This window comes from Protopterus annectens, chromosome 7.part0 (genome assembly GCF_019279795.1).
Source record: "Protopterus annectens isolate FY-2018-M chromosome 7.part0, PAN1.0, whole genome shotgun sequence".
Classification (NCBI taxonomy): domain Eukaryota; kingdom Metazoa; phylum Chordata; order Ceratodontiformes; family Protopteridae; genus Protopterus; species Protopterus annectens.
In genome coordinates, this window is record NC_056739.1 from 1,092,504,489 (window position 1) to 1,092,515,928 (window position 11,440).

The 11,440-nt window shown below is 34.4% G+C and overlaps 1 protein-coding gene across 4 annotated transcripts in view; it reads left to right on the top strand.

Moving 5' to 3' along the window:
• Positions 1-11,440, top strand: part of CORO2B (coronin 2B) — a 1,242,233-nt gene that overhangs the window by 1,135,763 nt on the left and 95,030 nt on the right. For all 4 annotated transcript variants that reach the window (XM_044077673.1, XM_044077669.1, XM_044077671.1 and 1 more), the window contains exon 11: positions 7,336-7,426. In XM_044077673.1, the coding sequence (XP_043933608.1) occupies positions 7,336-7,426 (91 nt within the window). The remainder of the gene's footprint in view (positions 1-7,335; positions 7,427-11,440) is intronic.

Here is an 11,440-nt window from a genome sequence, read left to right on the forward strand (position 1 = left end):
TGATAGTTCGCACATAAAAGAAACACAAATCCACAAGCCACCATGTCCTTTCTCCAGTGGCAATTAGATAACTGTATGATTCTTTGAGCCCTAATTCATCAAGTCATCATGTTACTGAAACTTAAGCACTTGCACCAAGGCTGTCTGACCTTATATTAACTAAAGAGGTGCATGGGATGAAGCCAATTGGATGGGAAGAATGGCGTCCCACCCATCACCCAGGGCAACACGGCATCTATTTTTTATTAAATTCTATCTTCTCTTCAGTGAAATGATCCAGTAGAGAAATCAGACCTAAACAATCATACCACATCAGCAATGATGATCTCAGAGTTACAGACATTAGGGGTGGCACAGCATGCAGATACCAGGCATGCATATGTGACAGTCTAGGACTATGTTAGAACTGCAGCTGATAAATGTCAGTGCTTCACAATGCCAAAACCTGAAAATTTATTTAAAGTGTTTGTAGTCCTAACCACATAATGCATTTTTCAGATAACATTTGCAGGATAGGGAGTCCCACTTAGCATAGTTCGGCCATCTGCTAGACATGGACATTATGCACACTCACTGAGTGCTTGAACTTCAGCTTTAAGTTTATTACACTCCTTAGCAACTAAGCATTGTACAAGTAAAATAATGAATATAGAATAAAATAGAAAATAAAAAATAAGAAAATTCTAAGAGAAATAATCATCTTTTAGCGGGGAATATTACTTACATGTGGGGACTGGAATTTTATTTGCAATGGTGAGGATGTATCTGGAGAGACCTAGAGGGGAAATATAACAAACCAGCATAAATTTCTGAAGAAATGTATGAAAATATTTGGCATAGAAGACATGGATTCACTAGCAGGAACTGTGAGAAAATATACATATTATTCCCAAAGGTACAAAAACTGGGCTAGACTGCACAGAAATTAGATTTCACAGGAATATGTAAATTTAATTGAAAGCTTCAGCACACATCCAATAGCTATTTCAGATCATGCACCAATAACAATTAAGATAAAATTTAGGGTCATTTAGTAAAAGTGAGAGATTTCTCCACCTACCTGTTACAAAAGGGAGAAATTTAAGGAATGGATGATGGAAATTATTCGAAAGTTATTAGGGAAGACAGAAATTTCTTCAGAAGTTATAGCTAGAGAGTGAGATAAAATGAAAGAGGAGTTTAAAAATAAGGGTATAAATAAAAGAAAAAGAGCCATGGTTAAGAAGTAACAGGAATTATTTAGAGGGGCTAACAAAGGTAAAAATATTGCAGAATACTGGGAATCTCACAGAACAAGAAGAGGCACAACTGTGGAATACGAAAGAGAAAATAAGGGACTATCTCAATAATATGCATGAGTTTAGAAAGATTGCTGTTTAGCAACTGTTTTTAATAATAACTCCAGAGCAAAAAAATATTAGGCACAACAACTTGGGCAACAGAAAGTAGAAAGGGTTGTTGCCAAACTTAGGGAGCCTATAACAAGAAAAATAACCACAGATCCTGTAGAGGTATTAGAGAGATTTCAGAAATTGTATGAACATTTGTATAAGGCAGAGAAATGTGGAAATCAAGAAGGAGCAGAAATGGAAATATTTACGGAAGACTTAAGTATACCAAGGTTAGAGGTAGATGAGGCTCAACAATTAACAGTTAAGACAGGAGGAAATGAGATAAAAGTGGTGATGTACAATCAATCTGCAGGAAGATCTCCAGAAATAGATGGCATTCCTGTGGAAGTTTCAAAACTAGTAGGGAAAAAAATTATAAAGATCTGAAAGGTTCTGTTTAACAGTATTTAAAAAAGAGGGGAATCACCAACATCCTGGAAGAAAGAGGTGGTGGCTATAATATTAAAGATGGTAAAGACCCATCAGATCCAGCTTGATATAGGCCCATTTCAATTTTAAACCATAATTACAAATTGTTTATGTCTAAAATATAAAAAAAGAATGACAAATGTATTACCAAAATTACTAGATATGGATCAGTGTGGTTTTGTGGAAGGGTGGCAAACATTTGACAACATTAATAGAACAATGATGGTCTCAAGGGAAATAGAATGTAAGAAAATACTGTAGTTGTTGGTGGGTCTTGATGCAGAGTAAGGTGGGATTTTATGAGTAGGGCAGTGGAAGCATTTGCATTCCCTGATACAATAATAAGGTTAATTAGAAGGACATATGAAGGACTGGAGGTAAAAATCAAAGTGGGAGAGTTCCTCTCTAACAAGTTGTATCTGAAGAGAGGAATCAGGCAGGGATGTCCTCTTTCCCCTTTATTATTTGCTTTATATTTAGAGCCATTGGCAAAGAAAATAAGGGACTCAGAAATTCGGGTTCCTATTAGATGACCGAAGATGCACTCTTTCTAATGCGTCTTGGTCGAACTTGAAAAGACGAAAAGGCAAAATGACGAAGCGGCATATAAGCAAATTCTTTCCCTGGGAAAGAAATCGCTTATCTGCGTCCGTTACTTTGCCATTTTTGTCACTCTAGTGCAACCTCGGAATTGGTATATTTAAGTAGGGGGGTGGGGGGCACAGCCCCCTACGTTGGGGGGATGAACCCCCCCCCCACACTTTATGTTATGTTTTAAGTGGTTTTTTTTTTTTTTTGGGAACAGCGATTTTTTTCCCTTGGAAAAAAATTGCTATTCTAAGCATTTGAGTTTGTAAGGTTTTGCTTACATGGGGTCGATAAATCATTGTTCGTTTTTCTAAGCATTCAGTGATTTAATATAGACCCAGAAATTCAAGGATACCGTTGGTATAGTAATCAAAAAAGTTGGCTTTATTTGCAGACAATATCATTTTGTACCTGATAAATTCAGAAAAGGACATCTCAATGTTGTAGAACATCTTGGGACAGTTTCATGTCTTTTAGGGATATGAAATTAATGAAGATAAAACAAAGGCTATAGCTATAAACTATATACTCATACATGAATTGGTCCAGCAATAGCCCTATTTATGGGAACATGGTAAAATAAAGTATTTAGGAGTATGGATTAGAAAGGATTCTGTTATGGTAGCTAAGGATATGTGGGAAGAGACTAAACTAAACATAATACAAAAAATGAGAAACTAAAATCTCTTCTTTATTGATATGGATAGCAAGATACAAGCACTTAAAATGCTTTTAGTCCCTTTAGTTTTATATACAAGTTAAGCATATTTTTATCAACCAGAGGAGAAGTTGTGGACACTGGTTAATAAAGAGTTGAAGGAATTTATCTGGAAGGGGAAGAGGACAAGGTTGATGTGGGATAAGTTGGTTCTTGCAACAGAACAAGGTAGTTTAGGATTATCTGATGTCAATGGATATTTTAGAGTTACACAGTTAAGGCTCATAGACATAACACAAGCAGAGAGCTTTAATTCAAAGCAGAAAGGGATGATAACAAAAAGGGGAGGGGGATTCAGGAAATAAGGAAAGAGTGGGATTTTGGATGCAGATCCATACAGAATATTGTATTCATAAAGTAGCAGCAAGTATTCTAAGAATTAAGCCAACATGAGAATGGAGAAAGGAAATGCTGATAGGGATGACTGCAATTAGAGGTACATAGAATAGGCAAGAGAGGGCTGGAATTTACTGGAGAAAACTGTCAAAGGAACCAAGGTATTGGGAACAAAAACTAGAGAGGGAAGGTAATAGAATGGAAAAAGGCTAAGAAGATATTTGGACTGCAGGCTAAAGATTGCCTTCCCTATCAGGGATTAATATCAAAGTATAGGCAAAGAGAAAGTGATAAGAGATTCCTCCTACCTGAAAGATCTGCTCTGGAAGAGTTTTTAGTTGAATCTAGAACAGGAACTACTATTAAAAAAGGATAATTAGTAGGGCATATAAAATATTGCACAATAACTATAGGAATCAATCAGAGGAGGTTAGAAAAGACTAGAAAGAGAGATTGGATAAGCAATTCACAAAAAAACAATGGGAGGACATATGTATGGCTCCCAAGTATGCAATAAAGTCTAGAAAATTGTGGATTTTTGCTTGGAAGTGTTTGTATGGGTATTTGTATAACTCAAGCAGATTCCAAAGGATTTTTCCTCAGGTAGTTGACAAATGTTGGAGATATGATTGGAAAGAAAGAGGTAACTGGGACCGTGTAATGAGTTGACAGACTTCAATAGTTCCCTATAGAGTACTCTGTCAGAAATATTGAATAAAACTAAGGATTTTTTTTTTTAGGTAAGATACAAAATCCAAATTACCTAGACATAGTTGGCCTTCCTAAGTTTAATTTTGGTGGCTGCCAAAAAAAAACAATAATAGAAAATGGAAATCAAAGTTTAAACCAACTGTATTTGATGTACTAAGTACTGTAACAGAGATAAAGGAACTAGAGTTGGTATCTTTAGAAAAGGGTAGGAGCAAATAACATAGAAAAAATGGAAATTGCAGGAAGAATACATACAGAATAATGTTTTGGAGGAGGAATGAGATTTAAGGAAAGGCAGGACTTGAGCAATTTATGCAAAGTTGAATTGATGATAGTTACACAAAAAACATGGGCTGTATAATGTTTGTAACTAGGAACAGCTGAAAATGGTTTGCTTTCTTTTATATAAAGATATGTTTGTCTATGACTTAAGTGATAATTCAATAAAAGTGTTAAAAAATAGAAAGCAAAAAAACTTAAAATAAATTATATAAACTGATATTAGGAAGCATATGAAAAAATAAAATGAAGAAAAAAGATCTGGATTTAGCAAGCATCATTAATAACCACTATCACAAGTCATGAAGTATTTAAACAAAGTAAAGTATAACAAGTTTCAATGTCAGACTTCAGGCAACAGTGAAGAGTCTGCCAAAAGCAATGTCTGATCAAATATTTATCATCCCATGGTACTAACATCAGGGCAAAAACATTCACAAACAGAAAAACAAGGTAGGTCACAAACAAAAATGCACAGCCATAAAATCAATCTCCAAGAATTCACAAACACAAGACAAACGGTGCACCACATGGCTGAAGATGAAATGACCCCAGAGTGATTATGAAACAACCACTTCATTTTCAGATGAAGACACCACATTCCTTTCAAAGGAACATCAGGCACGGAGTAAACTTAATTTCTTGAGGCAGACCAAAATCTTGCTCTTTGAAAAGGCCAGCACCATAGTCTAAAGAGCACCTTACCAGACATCACAGCTTTACAAAAAAAATCACTGTAATGTCACTCAAATAGATAAGAAGTGACTTCAATCCAGAAATGTAGTACAGAAATTCTCAAAACAAAGATGAAAAAGAAAAAGATACATCCCTGCCAGTAATCCATGGTATATGCTACCCAGAAGTATCCACCAGTAACAGGGCTGTCAAAGCCATTGCTTTCAAAGATAAAGCAACAATGACCATGCATCTAGTGTAACAACATCACAAAGCAAGGCAGAGAAAGCTAGGTGATTAGTCAAATCCAGATAAATAAAATGTCAAACTGGTGAAGAACATAAGAGAAAAAAGGAAAATCAAATGAAACATGACAAGTGAGGAGAGAGCAAAGGGACTTAGTGGCCAGCTGCATGATACATCAGCTTGTGCAATTTCTTATAAGATCTAGAAACTATGAGCATTGCAGAAGTGTTGGCAATCAGTAACCATGATTAAAAATGTGTCTTCCTCCTACCGTGCATTTTATCAGGTTTCCAAAGTTGTAACGATATCTTCTCCCTCTCACACCATGACAAAATCTGAGACCACATAACACAAGACTTTCTCATAATTCCTTTAATGTACCATTTACACCATCTGGTATGTTTTCATTCCATCTATAAACTTAACTGAAAACCCTTTTCAGGATTTTCCTTTTATACAATCAGGCAGCTGTCTCATTCCATTCTCTATGGTATTACAATCACTATATTTTTTTGTCTTTAAGTCCTGTCTTCCTATTGGGCTATTTTTGCTCAACTGGTAATAGTTATCCATGTAATTCAATTAAATGTCCTCTTACATATGGACTCCTGTGCTGCAGAAACAAAATGGCTTCATGATGATTCTGAATCAACTCACACTGGTCAGTTTTTTCAACTTCCAATTGCTTAGAATATTCAGTAATTTAGCAGACAGTTGCTACTACTATGACAAAACATGTTCCACCATAATCGCCACATATCTATATTCCATTCTGTTATAAACTTCTGCAGAATTTCTAATCTCACAATCATTACACCATCCAAAAGCCACTTCTAACTTCATTGAAACTTATCTCCTTCTCCAATTTTCTCAACTCTCTTAACTCAAATATTAACACTACTAAAGAAGCTGCACTTTCAATAAATTATAACCCCCTTTCAGAAACTGAAACATCAATTAGTTGCTGAACAATCACACTTCTAATAGGAACAACTGAAGAAAACAACTAACTTCTTGAAATATTGTAACATCTCTCAATATTGTTTCATTGTGGGGCACATACAAGGCCTGATTTTAATTGTGGGCTTTTATTTACAGATTTCTTCTTCAAATAAGTATTCATAGAAAATGTTGTTCTCTGAGTTGATCTGAGGAAATACATCTAGTTATATACACACTCAAGATATTGAACCGTATAAATGTGTCATGTCAGGCCTTTCAAACTAAAGACATTCGGATAAGCAGTATACGTTGATATTTCATAAAATTAGTTTTTGGCTAGAGTAGACAAACATTAAGTTTAGATGCTTAGCTAATTCAAATTCAGATGTTTAATACATTTATCATATGGTAAAACATTCTAATATACCAGGGAGATCACAAAGTGCAAGTGAATCCCTATAGGCAGAACTGGTAATATTGCACACCATCTTCTCCAAATATAAATTTAAAACTCAGAATACTTTAGCAGTCTTATTTCAAGGAGAAAGTTATAGGACTCTGGAAACTGTATATCATTTAAACTGGTGTCATGCCAAATTACTCTGAATTTAATTTAAAGAGCAGTAAAATATTTAAAAAGCAATAGCATAAAAGCAGAACCAAGCAACATGGAAGTAATGCTGTCATCATTAATGAAATAGCATTAAACAAGTGTTGGGCAACTATCATATATGGAAGGTTTGGCATGATGGTTAAGGTCTTTACCTTATAGGCACAAGGTTTGATTCTCACTTTAAGTTATTAGCTAGGCTTAAATTGCTCTTCAGGGCAGTTAGCCAAGTATTCACCTATGAATAAATAACACCAGTTTGGTTCATGAAACCAGGAATTTGCACTGTAAATGTAGAAAACTGACATTGAAGAAAGGAGAATTTATTACTTCAAGTGCACATTGTAGCCCTATAATAAAACGTACTTTAAAAAATATAAGAAACTTATGATACTTTACTCTTTTATCAGGCAGAGACATACCAAGAAGATATTTACCCTATGACTCCAGGGAAGGAACCTGCACTTTCTGCAGATGAATGGCTCACAGGCATTAACAGAGGTAAACAATTTACTTGATATGATATGTACAAGTTCTGGAAATGTTTACACATTAAGTTAAATTAATGTTAAATACTGACTCTGCTGCATTTTGGTAGTCAGTAGGTGTCCACTAGGAGTCCTGTTTTAAAATTCTATTATGGTGATTAGCTAGCAAGTAGTATCAGTTGAATTGCTAATTGTAATATCAAAAATAAAATCAAAAATAAAGTTGAAAGAAAAGAATCATTGTGGCAGCTTAGATTAGATGCAGATAGGTCCCCTGGACTAAATGAATTTATCAATATCAAATGTTTTTTAACAGAAGGCAATTATCATCTAATTCTATATGTAGTATAGTATTGGAGTTTACATGTTTTATTTTTAATTTATTTTTAAACAATATGTATATTTTATTATTGTATTAAATGTATTTAATTTATGTTTGAGAGCACATACAGTATGTTCAATAATATTATTAAGTATTGTTTCAGTTGCAGTGTTATATTACTTTAAATTAGTAAGCATAGTGGAGTAGATTATTGTTCTGCAATTAGTCTAATTGTTTTATTAATACATAATTAAGCATGGGAGGGGCATGATATATTTGTATTTAAACTTGTGAAAAGTTTGTATGGATGTATTCTGAAGAAGTCTTTCGACAAAAGCGTTAAGTAAAAGGTTTTTACGCTCATATATCTTGGCTGTTTTTCTCTGGTGTTCCAGTGTTTGTTTTGAAGTTCCAAAACATGATGACTGAAATAATCTCTAGTTTATTCAATTTCACTACAGTCATGTGTACTGCATTTAAGAGTGTGCTGCTTGGGAGATAGCTATAAAACTTCCCTGAAACTTTATAACCAACTTAAATTATAAATCTCTGTATGTGAAAAATACCTTTTGACAATTATATAAAGAAACTTTTCCTAGAGTATAAATAGTTGCTGCCTAAAAGGAATTTGTATTGATGTTTTATAATTTTTTGTGACTTCAGAATATATTGTATAGAATCAAAAATACACATACAGAAGACTGACTTCATGGGCAAAGGTAGAAACAAAATGAAATACCTAAATGAACGATGATGTATTTTTAACAAGAATGACCAAACTGTTCAAAGACAGAGATAAGGACCATTCTGTTTACATGAATGCAGATGCAGGCAATCACAAACTCAACACATCACAGAGTATAGGTCATAAGGGAAAAAGAAAAAGGTACATCAGTGTTGCCTATTTACTCTTGCAAACCATCCAACCTTTTCTAATCTAGGAGTTTATTGAAGACTTATAAAACATGACAGGAAGTTATGTTGTTAGTCATATGACAGGATGTTTCAAAGAAATTTTGGATTTATTTTTTTTGCATTTTGAATAAATCTAAATTATGAATGTGCTAAACAAAACACAACATTTTGGAATTTTAGCTGGTGTAAGTGGACTACTGTGTAAATTATGGTTTCTAAAGTACAGCCAAACAGTCCATCTATGCTGTACTAGGGTCAAAAAAGGACAAAACATGACATGTCTACAGCTAGTGGGGTTTAGTTTTATTTGCCTAAATGTACACTTAAAAAAGTAAAATGGGCATTCAGAAGCTATGTAGGTGAAACACTGATATGTAGTTAAAGGGTCCTTTGCATATAGCCCATGAACCTCCACTACATGATTTTCAAGTATTACACAGTGAATACTCTTGCTTGGCTCTTTTTTAGTTTTATATATATATATATATATATATATATATATATATATATATAGAGAGAGAGAGTGAGAGAGAGACAGGGTAACAAGGTCACACAGATAACCAAGTTAGTAAAAAGTACAAGAAAGACCCCTCCAAGCTAGAGTCTTCACTGTATAATACCTTAAACCATACCTATTAACTGTCCAGATTTGTACAGAATGTCCAGATTTGTGCCTCATATTTTTGGTCTACTCCTCCTAAAATTTGTCGGTTTCTGGCAAGTGAGTAAGAAATGAAGTCACTAAATAATGACATACTTTTCAGTTTCAGACTTCACATCCTTCAGAACACACATGCTAACACAAACCCTGTTATTCTAGCAGCTTTCTAAGTTTATAAGAACAATATTTAAATGCTGTCCATATTTTTGGGCCTTCATTCCACCATTACTTTTGGCTTTGTCCAGATTTCTTGTGTTTTAAGGTTGACAGGTATGCCTTTAACCTCCTTTAATGGAGACCCATGTGATATATACAAATGAACTCTTAAGGACATACGAGAAACACTGGCATATACTTAAGGGTTCATTTGTACGTATGCCATGGACCTTTTTTGTAGTCTATCTGGAAAACTGACAACCATTCAAATGCTCTTTTACTTGATGAAAAGATTAAAATACAAACAACACAATTCAGTATGCAAGCAGGATAGTAAAACAGCAGTACTTATATAGTAGTGAGCAGTTGGAAATATCTACTTTTCCCACTATTGTGCAATCTCTTAGTGTGTGTGTGTGTGTGTGTGTGTGTGTGTGTGTGTGTGTGTGCGCGTGTATGTGTGTGTGTGTGTCTATATATATATATATATATATATATATATATATAGGTAAATAGATAGATAGATATGGGAAGACTCTACTTAGTTGAATGTGGAGAGTATTAAATATTTTTTTATACTGACACAAGCAATTGAATAGTCAGATGATAGCAGTATGCTGTCATTACTTTGTGCAGCATCAATGTATAGCTGTGATTGGGAATCTGCCCTTTACCTTCTATTGTGGAGTCTCGGAGTTGGTATGTATAAGTTGCAGGGGGTGTGGGCACACAGCCCCTGTCAGTATGGGGACTACAAGGGGTTGCACTGTGCAAAAAATATATATTTTTTTAATTTCTTGTCTATATGTGTGTGTATATATGTGTGTATGTGTATATATGTATATATATGTATATATATGTGTATATATATATATATATATATATATATATATATATATATATAAATATATTTTTGTGTCTTTCGGCTTTTCCTGGTTAGGGGTCGCCACAGCGGAACTCCAGTCCGCTAATGATTGGCAGTAGATTTTTACGTGCTGGCTTGCCAGGCCTAACGCACAACCTTCAACGAAGGAACGCCCATTCATGCATGTCACCACACAGAAGTCGCTCTAACTGAGAATCGAATGGGCAACGTCTAACTGTGAGGTGACAATGCTATTGCAGCACCACCACAGCAGTCTATATATATATAAATATGTGTGTGTGTGTCTATATATATATATATGTATATATATATATATATATATATATATATATATATATATATATATATATATAGGTCTACATGAGAACACCGATGGATCAAAATGCCGACGATGAGAACACCGACACAGGAAGACTGACAACGGAAATAACCGACAGTTCGAACGGACCTTAGGGTTAGGGTTTGGGTTAAGGATAGTGCATAGATAGTTGTTTATGTAAGGTTTAGTGTAGGTTTCTAAGGTTTTTGGTGTGCTTGTGCTGTGTGTGTGTTGTGAGTCAGTGTTATGGTGTTTGGTAATGTGGACTGTCGGTATATAGGCCTACTTCAGAATGTCGACCATTCAGAATGCCGCCTTTCATATGGCCGACACCATAAGATCGACATTCAGAAAGACTGACATCCTGAAATAGCATCATTTACCTACCTGTAAACACAGTAAAAATGTGTTATGCAGGGGGGAAAGCCCCCCTGCACACCCCACACCCCCTGCTACTTAAATATTCTCACTCTGAGATTGTAAAGGGGAATCTCCCAGTCTCACACTGTAGCGGGATCTCCGCTGTCATTTGTCGGCCTTTCAAACGTTAGCTCATATGGTGTCAGCCATATGAGTTTCGAACATTTGAAAGTTCGAACAAAGGAAGGGCTCCCATATATATATATATATATATATATATATATATATATATATATATACATATATATATATATATATATATATATATATACATATATATATATATGTGTGTGTGTGTATGAATAAATATATATATATATATATATATATATATATATATATATATAT